General features: G+C 28.5%; 1 protein-coding gene across 1 annotated transcript in view; it reads left to right on the top strand.

Moving 5' to 3' along the window:
- Positions 1 to 15,558, top strand: part of LOC107447387 (hormone receptor 4) — a gene marked incomplete in the record, with an annotated part of 162,733 nt that overhangs the window by 126,518 nt on the left and 20,657 nt on the right. Inside the window, 1 exon segment of the mRNA XM_071184711.1 lies at positions 13,024 to 13,224. Within this exon segment, the coding sequence (XP_071040812.1) occupies positions 13,024 to 13,224 (201 nt within the window).

The raw sequence follows: 15,558 nt of genomic DNA, 5'->3' as shown, positions 1-15,558 counted from the left end.
TACATTGAACTGCAAATGGACAATATTTCAAAATAATTACTCTTTATGTTGTTTTAGCATGATTTATGCATAATTATGCTTTATAAGATATTAAGCTTTCTATTGTAACTCGTTTTGTCCTAAGTAAAAATACAAGCATTTGCCAAAGACTCAATAATACTCATTTTAATAGACCTAAAATTACATGGTTGAATATTTAAATACAAAGCATTAAAATTGAATCTTAAAATTAATAATATTCTTAAATTTGCTTTCTTCTGTTAGTTCAATCTTGCTGCGTAATTCATAGTAACTTAAAAACAAATGTATTTTAAAAATGCAATTTAACATATATTTTTGCTAAGCTTAATTTGCATAAAATTTAATCTTTATCAAAGTGCGCATAATAATTGAGCATGTTTTTTTGCATAAATTAAATATTATACTTTGTTTAACTATCGAACATATTTCAAAAAATATCGTTCAACTATCAGCCATATTTTCCCTAATACTGTTTAATTATCAAGAATATTTTTCAAAGCATTGTTTAATTATCAAGAATATTTTTCAAAGCATTTTTTAAATATCAAGAATATTTTGCAAAGCATTGTTTAATTGTTAAGAATATTTTTCAAAGCATTGTTTAAAAATCACGAATATTTTTCAAAGCATTGTTTAATTATCAAGATTATTTTGTAAAGCATTGTTTAGTTATCAAGCACAATTTGCATAACAGTGTCAAATTATCAAGCATATTTTGCATAGCATTGTTTAATTATCAAGTATATTTTGTATAACATTGCTTAAACATACTCAAAAATTTTATTAACTTTCTTCATATACACTTTATTCAATTATATATTAAGTATTGACAATGTCTTTATTTTGCGGCTCACAAATTCTTTTTAATATGTTTTAATATGATTAAGATAATTACATAACATGCTCGAAGTCCTCGAATTGAAATAAATCATCAGACGTTAAAAGATGAAACAGTTTTATTTACTAAAATAAGCGAATGTTATTCTTTCTGGAACTCATCTGGTTCTTAAACAATTTGTAGAACTGTTCTGTTTACGTAAATAGTGTGTCACGAGACTTTTAACTTTGAAACAACTTATTTCCAGGAAAACAATTATTCCCGGAAGCGTTTTTCGTGTCTTACCGGAAAGTCTTGCAATCCAAGCTGACTAATACCGGATTTCGTAAAGCTTCAATTAATCTCTCCTCTACCGATTCGCATCGCTAGTTAAACTTTCTTTTGTATTCTTTTTCCCTCTTTATCTATCTATGTATATTTAACTTAAAAATTTCTATGTTTTGAGAAAGTTGCATTTTTAAATATTTTATTCGATTATTACAGACATGTTATCGTGTATTTACTAGGAGTAACTATCAATAATTTTATTCGCATCGCTAGTTACTCTTTCTCTTGTATTCTCTTTCGCTCTTCATCTGTATATGTAAATTTCACTTAAAAATTTCTATGTTTTGAGAAAGTTACATTTTTAAATATTTTATTCGATTATAACAGACATGTTATCGTGTATTTACTAGGAGTAACTATTGATAATTTTATTCGCATCGCTAGTTACTCTTACTCTTGTATTCTCTTTTGCTCTTCATCTATATATGTAAATTTCACTTAAAAATTTCTATGTTTTGAGAAAGTTATAAATTTGAGTATTTTATTTGATTGTGACAGGCATGCTATCACTTTTTTTTATATTCATTTAAAAACTTTTATATGTTTACTAGTAGTAATTTTTCTTGTAGTATTTTAATTCTCATTACTAGTTACACTTTCTCTTGTATTCTCGCTCTTCATTTTTATGCATTTAACTTAAAAATTTCTCTTTTGAGAAAGTTATATTTTTAAATATTTTATTCGATTATGACAGACATGTTATCGTTTTTTTTATTTATTTAAAAACTTACATGTAATTTACTAAGTGTAATTTTAATATAAAATCGTAATAATAATTACAAAACCAAACTGATATAAAACTGAATTGTTTATCTAACCAACAAATGTTAAAATGTAATGTTTTCGGTAGTAGCATGCGATAATGGCTGAATTCGCCTGTTTCTGATGCGCTGTAATGTGTTTCCAGATTTTATGCTGATCGTATAATAAATTTTAGGAAATATTTCGCTATGGAAAATGTTAAACTTCAAAATTTGAGTTATTTGATGCATTGAGCGTTTTATTGATGAGTAATACTTTTTGATGTATTGTGAGAATACATATGTGACATATTGTGAGAATAAAATGAGAAAACACTTAGTGGTAAAGGCCCTGGGTGTATTAGAAAAAAATGAAAGAAAATAAAACAAAAGAATTTCATACAATGTGCTTCAAACATATGATATTTAAAAATTTTGCTATTCAATTTCTGCGTATGTTGCCTCTTTAATAAATATAATTCATTTTGTACATGCGTAATATTATTTTTTTTAAAAAATTTCACTAATCCTTTGAGCTCTTTTTAAATTTAAAAAAACAATTTATGATTTTTTTCTTTTGTGAATTTATGCTTGTTTGTATTCTAGGCTGCTACGCTACAATAGTATCGTTTCAAAATATATCCTAATTTGACCGAATGATATTGTAAATTCAACAACTATATCGTTTACTGTTAGGGGCTTCATGCTCGACTCCCCATGGAGGTGACACAGGTTTGAAACCCAGCGTTGTCTGGTTGATACGAATTCTACTCTCATGTCAAATCGATCGCGTGCTAACGTAAAATATTTTCAGTAGTAGACGGATAATGTGTTAGAATCCCCTTGCCGTCAGGCTAACCGTTTGAGGTTTCTGTGGTTTTTCCCCTCCATGTAAAAAAATACAGGTTGATTTCATCAAAAAGTCCACCACGAAGGCTAGTTTGTTCCAATGCTTGTTCCAGTAGATCCCTTATCTTCTGAGTTGGGTTCAAACAAGCTGAGTCTTGATAATCGTAAACTCAGAATGGGATCGGTTGTGTAACGTCGGTTTTTGAGTAAAATATCGTTACTTAACCAAATGATATCGTACGCATTTTATCGAGTGAATAAAATAAAGCTTTAAGGCTTTTTTTTTTTAAAAAAAAATCTGTTTTCAAACCTGATTGCAAAGACACAAAATTAAGGCTTTTTTTTTTACAATTTCAAATGACACTTTATCGCGATGGAGAAAAATGACATCTCTTTATCATCATCAAACAGTTAGTAGCAAGTCCGCCTTTTTTCTCTATTTATAGAAAAGAATCTTGCTTTGGAGTGTGTCACACACACGCCCCAACACATTAGAGCTCCTCAAACATTGCAAAGAAAATTAAATAGAGCCTGAGGTCATAGAACGCGAGTGTCTGCCTTATTTCTCCACTCCGTACAGAATTAGAAAAAAAAAAATATTATACCGAAAATAAAAATTGCGGGAGAGCAGGAAAAAAAAAATTTTTAAACTGAAAAAAAAGTGTATTTGGCAGCAGATGCGGTCGCCAAGGCCGCGAATTGCGAGGTGCGGCTATGAACAGTGATCATAGCAGATGCTTCTGTTCTCGTCAGTTTCCTGTTCGATAAATAATGAAATTTTCGTGACATAAAGCACTCCCCAGTCACTAAGGTACATTGTAACGTAAAGTACTATCACGATGCAAATCACGATATAACGAATGGTGGCATTGCTCTATCTGCCGCGGTATAACATAAATTAAATTAAGGGAGAGGATTTATACGTACCTAAATTTCAGAAATTAATCCTATTCAATTAAAGTTTTTAGTATTTTAATTAAGTTTAAAAAGCGTTATTTAACGCATTTCTTGTATAAATTGAACTTTTGTACCATAATACGTTTGATATACTTTTGTACTATAATAATTGTCTAAATTAGTTGATTATTTACTTTTTTTTTAGCTGTTCGTTAAAAAAAATTAAATGCCATTGCTCTATCTGCCGCAGTATAACATAAATTAAATTAAGGGAGAGGATTTATATGTACCTAAATTTCAAAAATGAATCCTATTCAATTAAAGTTTTTAGTATTTTAATTAAGTTTAAAAGGCGTTATTTAGCGCATTTCTTGTATAAATTGAATACCATAATACCTTTGATATACTTTTGTACTATAACAATTGTCTAAATTAGTCAATTATTTACTTTTTTTCTTAGCTGTACGTTTAAAAAAAATCAAATGTAAATTGTTGTTTTTTTAATTTATAGTAATAATTTCTCGATATCAAATATATTTCTCTATATTCTTTTTTTTTAAATTTTTGCGCTAATGATTGTCGCATTAAAGACAATTCTTTAATTGTTGCTGTTTGTCCAATTAGGGTATTTTTTATTTTTATGTTGCTGACTGTTATGTATCAGTTTTTTTTAATACGGTTAAGATAATGATTGTTCGATATTTTATTTGTTTGCATGGTAATGATTTTCCGACTTGTTTCAACGGTAATGATTTTTTAATTATTTTTTTTTTATTTCTACGCTAATAACTTCCCAACTTGGATATCTTTTTTTTTTCTAAATTGTAGCGGTTGTCCAATTAAATATTTAAAATGTACTGGTTGACAGATTTCAAATTAATTTTATATTTTCAATATAAGGAGGATGTAGAATACTTAGTCAATGCAATAACTAGGAATTCTGTAGAATGCTAGCATTTCATTTCATATTAAAATATATACAATGTCATTATTAACTCATCATATCATATATGATAAAATAATGCTTTAAATATCTTACAGGTTATACGAATTTATTTATTATTTCATTATTCAATCATTTAATTTCATAATTTTCTTCTTTTTGTTCTCCGGCGATAGAGCTCTCACCTGCCATGAGGTGGTCGGGTTCAAATCCAAGCGTTGGCGGATCGATACGAATTCCACACCCGGCTCGCACCGACCAAAACAAATCCCCAATAATAGACAGATCATGGGTTAGAGACCCTTGCCATCAGGCTAACCGGGGGAGGTTTTTGGGATTCAAGTTAATTCCATCAAAAAGACCTCCATGAAGTATCTCCCAAAACTGATACAGGTGTTCCCTTGGGTCTTCTGGATTGGGTTCAAATTCGTGACCAATGACATGTTGGTGGCAATATGGTGAGCATTGCGATCCTACCGCTTTTTACTTCTGGCACTCTCCAATCTGTATAACTGGGGATCGAACCTATTCTAATGTTATATTTTTATATTGGCATTTTTGTTTTGTTTTTACATAATTTTTATATTACCCGAATTTTTATTGTTTTTATTTTATGAGGATTTTGTTTCGAGACTAGTAGAAATAACTGTGGAAAATATTTCTTTTTATTATGCTAAGTATAGGGTTTAAGGTTTTTCTAGATTTATTTTGAAACTATAAGAATCTCTTTTAAAGAAAAACCGCTGTAAAAATATACAATGTAATAGTTAATTCTAAATATGAAGGTGAAAATATGAAGTAAAAGCATTTGAAAGAAGTTACAAAAAAAAAAAAAGAACTTTTTGTACCTTTTTTGTATGAATTCAGCTGTTTTTGAAACTAAACACCTCTTATTTTAAAAAAATTCTTATATTTATCTTAAATTTTCTAATTTTACTTTCAAAAAGAGGAAACATTAATCCCCGAAAAATATATTTTAAAAATATTTTCATCTTTCTGATTATAAAATTGTTGCTGTCGAATGTTTACTTCATATTTATATTTTCTAAAACAAATGTACTTAAATGATAGTATGTTTAAGAAGACATGAACACAAAACTATACAGGTTTTAACCATTTACCATAAGCATGGTTCCAAAACCATAAAAACGAAATTTTACTGAACATTGGAGATAGTTTAGCATCTCTATGAATCTGCCATCTATGCGTGAATGAGATTATCGTATTCTAATTCTATTGGTTTCTGTAGGTTGGCCTTGTTGGTGCAATAACGTTCAGGTTGTACTGCTATATTGCTTGAAAGCAGTTAATAAACGGTTTTTCTTACATTTAGCAGTTTGAATACCATCTTATTTATTGATATTTAATCATTTTTTCAGAGAAATTTCTAATAGTATTGTGATAAAAATAATCAAATTTTATTTTTAATTTTACCAAACTCAGCACCAAAGCACATGGGTAAAAATTACCGAGTGTTAGGTGTTCCAAATGATCCAAAAACACAATAAATATTACCATTTTCTGGTAATTCTGACCATATTTCTTTCTCATTGTACAAATGCAGAATTTTTTAAATTAAATAATAATGATCATAACCTTGAAGAAAAAAAAACACATTTATAGGGAAAAAGCAATGAATTACTAATGATTTATATGTACTAGAAAGAACATGCTTCGGCGAATTGCATGATGTCATATATTAAATATCGACTGTTAATCATAACTCTACAGGTCAACAAACTTCATTTGTATACTTTTACTCAAGTAAATTACCTGCAAGTTTCATTTAACATTTCAGATGAAATAAATATACAAGTGGTATCAAATATTTTAATGCTGTGAGTATGATGGGTTAGGAATCGGGGAGGATTGACCTTGGCCCCATCTTTATATACCATCTGCGGGAAAATCGATTCGCCCCTTTCTAGTACACCTCTAGTTCTTTTTATTTTTTTATTCCCCGAGTTCGTTGAACTTGCTAGGCGCAAGGTCGATATTATATTCCGTTCTTTTATGATCTACCCTGCTAGTGTTTTAGGTGTGCGGGAAACAAAAGCACAGGTTTAGAATTTGCAAAGAAAAGAAACAATTTTTTCCTAATTGCCTTAAATGTATTATTATTAATTATAAGTATTAGTAGTAAATATTTGTACATTTTTGTACTGCGATTTTGGTGAAATAAGTATGAGTCGAATAATTACTAAAATTATTAGTCGATTGTATTTGTTTTTATTTGCGTATTAATATGTAAATAAATCAAGATCCATAGCGTTTTTGAAAACTGCTTAAAGATGCTTATTTTTGATGTACATTTTGTAAAAGCCCTTAAATGTGCTTTTTATATTAGGGGCTTGTAAAAAGTGCTTAATTTTCTATCTTTCATAAACCCTGTAAATAGTATTAGGTTTTTCATTAATGTTTAAATTAACTGTATTATATTTTGAATTGTGGTATTAGCAAATAAATTAGTAGTGTTGTAGCTTAAATTATGGTATTGATACAATAAATTAAAGTTATACTACAGTTTAATTTTTTTCCAAATCAAATTACTGTTTTATTAATTAATTGAATTGGATTTTAGTTCCAAACTATTTTCGGATTATGTTTATAAATTGTTAATGTTCAATTTGGAGTAATTATTTAACGTGCAAAAGTACTTTTGAAATATTGTTTCAAGTCAAAAACTATTTTATTCTTGATGGGCTCCATTGGAAGGATAATTATTTTAGAGAATTAATTGATTAGAGATTGATTTAGAGATTAATTTAGACTATTAAACTTATTGCTTGCAGAGATAATTATTTAAGGCGATTAAATTGATTTTTTGCAATGATAATTATTTCCGATTAATAATTGTCTTGCAATTGTCAGACATTGATAATATTTAAATCAAAAATGTCTACTAGGAAGATATTCTTAATAGCATGTAGTAATTATAAATTTCTTTAATCAAGTTGATTTCGTAGTGGATTATATAATAAAATTACTTAGGAAATTTTTTTTCTCTTCTCTCTTGATTCCAAGCTATCTTCCAATCTAATTTTTTTCCAAATTTAAAAATTCTTGGAAATAAGCATTTAAAAACCTTTAACCCAGTATTAAGAATATGTTATTTATAATAGGTTACACACCATGAAAACTAACTTTATTAAAGCGAACATTACTATTACTAATATAAAATGTTTGGTTAATTAAAAATGGAATCAATTAAAATAATTATATTAATAAATTTTAAAAAAAAATCATTTTATTCCTATATAAGATTGATTCTTGATTATTTTCTGCTTCAAATTTCACAAAACATCGCAATAATCTTTTTTGTTACAATTACGATTGATTTTGCTTTATCCAATATGGAATCTAATTTCCTTTAAGGTTAACTAATAAATTATCCCTCTTTAATCAAAAAACAGTTTCATAAAATATTACTTACAAACAAGACTATTGTAATTAATTTTGTTTAGGAGGAGGGGCTGCTTTTATTATATTATAAGCATTTTTGTGTTTTTATAAGCCGGTTCACTATGCACAAAAAAAATAAAATTAAATTTAAAATTAATAATAAATCAATAATAATCCTTTTAATCATGTTTTATTACCCTCCGCTTTTAAACGGAAGTCAAAGAATTATAAATAAATTAATAAAAAGAAAATTCTTAATGCGATAAAATTTCGCAAGAAACAACTAACTAGATCACAGGATTTAAATTTCAAGAGGCAATGCTCTTTTAACTTCCTTGTCCACCTGCAGATGGCACTATTTCGTAAAGTTTGGATAGTAAACAAAATAAGTTAATACAAAATGAATTGCAACAGATTGCGTATAACGGACTGACCGGTTTTTTATTTTGGAAGTCGAATCAAAAACGAGTTTTTCATAGACTGTGTCACTGGCACGAATTCACTTTTTATTTTCTTTTTTAACTTTTATTATTAAGGAAGTTCATTGTTATGAGGAAGTAAAAACCGTGTTGTTAAAATAAACGTTCCTCCTATTAATTATTGAAATATCGCAATGTTTATTACAAAAATTCCTAAAAATAGTATTTAACTGAAACAAATATTTTTTTGAAAAAAAAAATGGAAAAGGCATTTTTCTTAAAATGTTTGCAGATTTTTTAATTGTTATTTTACCTTCCGTGTTTTGAATTTACATCATCAGTTGGCGGGGTCAATGAACTTATTGAGCACTGTTCGTAAACTCATTAAGAGTATTAGACATCAGTTTTAAAGGTATTTTGATAGATTTACGAAAACTCGATATATAAACTAATAATTTTATTGATTAAAAAAGCATAGAGGAAGAAACAAGTTTTGAGATGTTTTAATGAATTTTAGAAATCAGCTTCAGAAATTACAGAAAAAAAAGCAAGTTTTTCATTGTAAATGGAATTTTTTTAAAGTTTTTTTGTTGTTGTTTTGTTTAAAGTTGATCATTTCATGATTTTAAATATTAAGCTACATTTGTGTTTTTCGAGCTTATAAATGAAAAGCATTTTTGATTTATTTCGTCATATTTTTAAATTGATAAATTTTTTTTATAAATCAATCAATCATTATGGAAGGTAAAAGAAAAGCAATCTCAAAACCCTAATATTTAAAAAATAATTTCGATAGTTTAAGGTAAGGTTTAATACATTTCAACATTGTATTCTAATATGCATACAAATTCTCATAAACTTTTTCAATTTAAAATTAAAATCAATTATTGTTATTATTTTTTACTTTTTCCCCAGAATATTGCAAACTTAATAAAACTATATTATCCTTGATATTCTAATACTTAGTGTCAACATAATCAGTATTGTATTATCCCTTAAGGATAATACAATCAGTACTATATTATCACTTATTACTTAATATTTTGTTTTGAACTTTGTAAATAGGAAGTTCATTTTAAAGAAAATATAACCTTTGATATCTCAAACGACCAATTTTAAAAGGCTTATCATCTTTTTGAATAATCAATTTATTATTAAAAATAGATAAAGATATTTTAAAACATATGCTATCGACCTTATAATGATTTAAACTTGACTTTCTCTGATCGATGACTAACGTAGTCATGTTTAGAAACTGAAAAAAAAAAAAATATCGAATGAACATTTTGTTCTTGACTGTACTTTGATTCTGAAAGGTTAGTGACTGAAAATTCGATAGCTCTCTCATTTTAAGTGAACACTTCACAAACAGCAGTTACACTGTAAAGGTCAACAATTTGGCATGTCTGTGTGTCTGTCTCTGGTATCGATAGACAAAGCGCGAGATTTCTAGCGCACGAGACATTTTATCACAGGAGGTCAATGGCCGCCGGGCGTGGGCGAGACCAAAGTCTGGGATGGGGGTAGGGATTTCCCGAATTCACTGTGTTCCAATAAGAGTAAGCACTATCTATGGATATTTCACTTACCTCCCCTTCCCCCGAAATGGCTTGTGTTGAGCGCATAATGACCCGAGGATAATTAATGTACTAGAAAAACGCCATTACGTAATAAAAAAAATGCTTCCGCGTCTAAATGAATTTTGAAAATATTGGGCTTTTTATTCTTTCTTCCGAATTAAAGAGAATAGTTCTAATCATGCACTATTTTTGTTCTTATATTGTTCTTTAAGCAAAATAAGATTCTATAAGCAATAATCACGCCATTTTTATTCTTGCATTGTTCTATAGGCAATATAAGATTCTAAAAGCAGTAATCATGCCATTTTGTTCTTATATTGTTTTATAAGCAATATAAGATTTTATAAAACTTGCAATTTTGGCACTTATTTGTTCTGGTTGTAAGCAATTCATCATTAAGTGTAAACAAACAGAATATTATATATCACCAAAAGATAGTGAAAAAGTGGATAGAATAATTTTAATCATGCGCCATTTCTGTTTTTATATTGTTCTATGAAACCACTGATAATAAATAGTACGTTATTAGCATGAAAATAATCAGGATATTACATACTTTTAATATATAATGAAAAAGTGGATAAAATAGAATAATTTTCATTATTATTGTTTGGCATTTTTATTCTTACGTTGTTTTATGGGCAACATAACTGGTAATAAACAATACGTTATCTTTATGTAAATTATCAGATTATTACACAATCTTAATAGATAATGACAAACTAAATAAGATGTTTTTATCCATGCCCTACTTTCATTCTTATATTGTTTACCATGCTAAATCATTAGTGATAAATAATACTTCATTAGTATGCAAATAATCAGAATATTACATTATTTTAAAAGATAACTTGAAAGTAAAGAGATAATTTTTAACCTTGCATTATTTTTTTTCTTATGCTGTTTCGAAAGCAATGGTTAATATTACTTTATAAGTAAGTAAATAATTGTAATAATTTATGATCTAAATAGATAATTAGAAACTGAATAAAATATTCTTAACTAAGGTCTGCATAAACGCAAAATTTTAGGAGGTAACATGTTAAGAAATGGAAAAAAGCGTACTATTTTTTTTTTTTGAATTATACTTTATAAATCTTAAGAAAATATTGAACAATATCTATGCTTTTTAAGGCGACCGGGAGTCCGAAATATGTAGACCTATATTTTTAACCATATAATATATTTTTTTCTTTCATTGTTTCAAAAGCAGCATTCGTACATAAGGCAATATTGCTTGATCAGTATGTAAATAATTATAATGTTACATAACTTAATAGATAATTAGCAACTAAATAAAACATTTTCAATCCTGTACATATTTTGAATGTTTAAAGAATATCGATAAGTTTAAAAATAAATAATTTAATCAGATGCTGAATAAATTATTTATTTTTAAACTTATCGATCCTATAATTAGATGCTGGATTAATACTTCAAAGTGATGTTTTATAAACTATTTATTTAAATCTTATTTTACAGTTATAATGAAAGGTTCTTTCTCAAAAATGTTTATACGCTTTTTAATTTTCAAATTAATTTATGAAATACATCTCTAAACTTGGATTATTGAGTTTATAACTTTAAATTCATTTATTCATGCCTTTTTACATATTTCTGGAATTTATGCGTATAAACAAATATATCATCTCTTATTCAATGTCTGTTGAGTTATGTAGTTTTCCTAACTTTGTGCTAATTATATTTTTATTTATTTATTTGTAAAATACATACTCTAATCACATAATAGAATTTTTATTTTCTTCAATGTTTTATTTTCCTTAATGAGGCGGGAAAATATTGCATGTTTTAGAATTTTATAAAGAAAGTATTTTACTGTTAATGATAATTCGGTGATCATTAACAGTAACCGAATTGGTACGAATCGATTCGGTTATTATCAGCGAACTAGTGCATAAAGACAATGTGAAATAGTTATTACCTCTAAAACTTTTCCTATTACTTGAGAAAACGCGATAGCAATAAACAGTGTAAAACTAGTTTTCCTGTTATATATATGTGCTAGTAGTGAAACTTCAAGGTCAGGTTCTTTCCATTCAGTAGTTGTTTTACTATTTCATTCATAATTTTTTTTTTTTACAGTTCAATATTTCCATTATTATCGTTGATTGTTGTATTCATCGTGATATATTTTTATGAGTTTATTAAATATTGAAAGAAAAGATTAAAGAATTTTAAACTAAATTTCATTTTCTCTTTAAGCTTATTTTTAAGATTAACTTTAATTAGCTCTTGGTAAATATTTTTTAAGTTTCGTTTTATTTAGCTCTTTATAAGTAATGCCATTTAAAAAAATTAAAATGTAAACTCAAATTTAAGCTTCTTTTTTTATTTAATGCTGTAAAGAGGCGTAGATTTCAGAAAATTTTGTAATGTGTATAAACTGTTTTTTTAAATTTAACAAAACAACAATTTTTGCTTAGATCACAATTCTCTATAATGAAATAAGGAAAAAAATTATAATTTAAATGGAAGTATAATTTAAATTAAACCAAATTTAAATTATAATTATAAAACAATATAATTAAAATTATAAAAAAATGTTTGTAGTTTTAATAATTTTTTTATATATTGTAGAGATAATGTTACAAATTTCTACGTATACCTTAAATATACTAAAAAAACATTTCTAGCATGTGCTCTCTGAGTTTGCTATCACAGTTAAATATTCTTGATAAACCTACGGTAAAAAGTTCTGGCACTTAGGATTCCAGTAATTTTTACCGTGAAGTTTTATACTGTAATCTTTACAATATTATTTGTTTAATTATAGTGAATATTACTCTAAAATTTACTGTAAACTAAATTTTTGCTCCATTAAATTTCATGGTAAAAATTACTGGCACCCTGTGCAGCGGTACTTTTTACCGTAATTTTATCAAGAATGTTTTGCAGCGTACACTTTAACATTGATCAAAGATGTGGTGTTGAGAGATCAATGATTATAATTATGTTTTTCTTTCTTTTACAGAAGCCATGATTGTAGTGGTGAGGTTGTGTGAGGAAAGGATGACCCTGTTTCACCACCTGAAGCTCAAGCGACCCCGGATGAACAGCGCCGATCATACCCCCAGCATGCATCCCCCTATCCCCTCATCCCGAAAGAAAGCCTCCTCATCCTCTGTAGCATCCTCCATGGGAAATAGAAACAACGATCAAGCGGCGGCTGGGAAAAGACTGGAAAGCGGTATACACACTATTTCCTCTCTCTACTACAACAATAAATATTATTATTATAATAGCATGGGGTGAAAACAAAAGATAGGGCCCGTTCATAGTATACGTTCAAATAAATGGAAAGACAATTGACAATCACCCCTGATTACTTTTTCTCGTCGTGCTGAGTAAAAACCTGTCTTAAATATTGACCCAATACTCCTACTTGAATAATAGTTAAACCTCGCAATAATCGTCACCGCCACTGCTTTAGATCAATGGCGAGGGGAGTTCTTTACATCCACAGACTATAAAGAGGTGAACATTGATAGCCACAAAAGGAATACGGATCGATTTTTATTTTATAGCTGTCATTGAACAACCTACTCCATTTTGAGTTTGTGACTACCAATGTCCAACTCCGTAGTCGTGTAGTTTTGAACACAATTCAGAGGACGAGGCAACTCATAAGTATTAGGTGAAATTTGCTTTCGTGGAGGACTCTTTTGATGAAACATTTGCGTTACATGAAGAGGAAAACCACGAAAACCTCTCCTGATTAGACTGACTGCAAGGGGATAACCACTTAAGACATTTTTATGTCAGTACTGTGGTCGGTGAGATCCGAGTACTGAATTCGTATCTACCAGTCATTGCTGGGATGCGAACTCGGAACCTCATTGGGAGAAGAATAATTACTGCTGACACTTTATAGTAATTACTTCTCTATCCAAAGAATATTTATTTCCGAAATATATTTAGTTTACTAGGGGTCACTCCGTTCGCCAGCTACAGTGATGATTTCTCACTCATCTTCGTTTTTTTTCCCCTTTAAAATTCGATACTTTTCGAAATAAAAAAAGAAAATGATCATTTTACTTGAAAAATAACACATAATCATTATAATTTTATGTAAGAACATTAATTAAAACAAAATGAACCATTACGTGGATTTGAAAAACGGTCAAATGTTCTTGAAAAACAAATATTTAAACTTAAAAATATGCAATGTGTGACATAATAAGATCTAATGAATGAGAAGAAATTTAACTTGTTAACATCAAGATAACCTTATATTCTATAATAGTTCAAATTGAGAGGGGTTTATATCTTTCTGGAGGCATTTACATTTTTAAAATATTTCTGCATAAATGTTAGGATTAATACATGGCAACATCTCATTTATAACTAAACTCATAAGCGCAACAGCCCAGGGAGTGCCATAGTCTACTCTGCCCACTCCGGGGTTTTTAATGTTGTATTCTGAAATGCAGTACCAGATATTACATCGTCCCCGATGCTTACTCCCCAAGACTGTTTGGTACTCATTTAATCGATTTACTGAGGATTAAAGACTGAGTCAATCTTGGCTAATCTGAGGATCGAACCCTGGAACTGCGGCAGGTGACGGTAACTCGATGTGTTACCTTTCAGGCATCGTGCGTCGGCAACATCTGATCACTTTCTCTTATTTTTGTTTATTTTCTTACTTTTAATGTCAAGTCAAGCGCGAGATATTAATTTTTTGATAACAGTGGATAAATAACTATTATTCAAAGCAAGAAAAATTGGTAAAAATTGACGGGAAAAAAAAAACTCAAAAGATTGTAATAACTTTAGAGCAATGCCGCGATGGCTCAGGGGATAAAGCGTTATCTTTCCAGAGAAGTGAACCGGGTTCGAATCCCAGCGATGGCTGGTCGATACGAATCAGCATCCGTCTTGCACCGTGCTGATGTGAAATATCGTCAGTAGATATCTTCCCTTTTCCGTCAGGCTAACCGTGTGAGGCTCTCGTGGTCTTCCTCTCCATGTAACCCAAATGTGGGGGTTAGTTCCATCAAAAAGCGCCCCACGAACGCAAATTTCTCCCAATACTTGATCCAGCAGTTCCCTTGTCTTCGGGATTAGCTTCAAATTTCTAAATGTATTTTAACAAGGTGTTCATACATTTAGAATTATGCCCTCAATACATCTGTAAATTACCTATACATTTAGAATATCTATTATTCGATGGTAAGTTTATTTTAACAAAGGTCCGAAATATTATTTATTCCTCACATGAGACTAAAATAATTAGAAAAATTTTTGCCGGAGATAAATTGAAGAGATAAATTTTTACCTGATAGGCGGGTATGAAATATTATTCAGTTTTAATAGAATTTGCTTGTTGAAAATTTTTTATACAATTAACCAAGTAGAATATGCTTGTTGAAAATTTGTTATACAATTAGTCTTTTAATAGAATATGTTTGTTGAAAAATTTTTAACAATTATTCTTCTAATAGAATATGATTTTGGAACATTTTTATACAATTATATTATTTTATAGGATATGCTTGTTGAAAATTTTCTATAAAATTAT

Source organism: Parasteatoda tepidariorum, chromosome 8, assembly GCF_043381705.1.
Source record: "Parasteatoda tepidariorum isolate YZ-2023 chromosome 8, CAS_Ptep_4.0, whole genome shotgun sequence".
NCBI lineage: Eukaryota > Metazoa > Arthropoda > Arachnida > Araneae > Theridiidae > Parasteatoda > Parasteatoda tepidariorum.
Note: the sequence above shows the minus strand (reverse complement) of the source record. Positions and strands in the feature narration are given on the sequence as shown.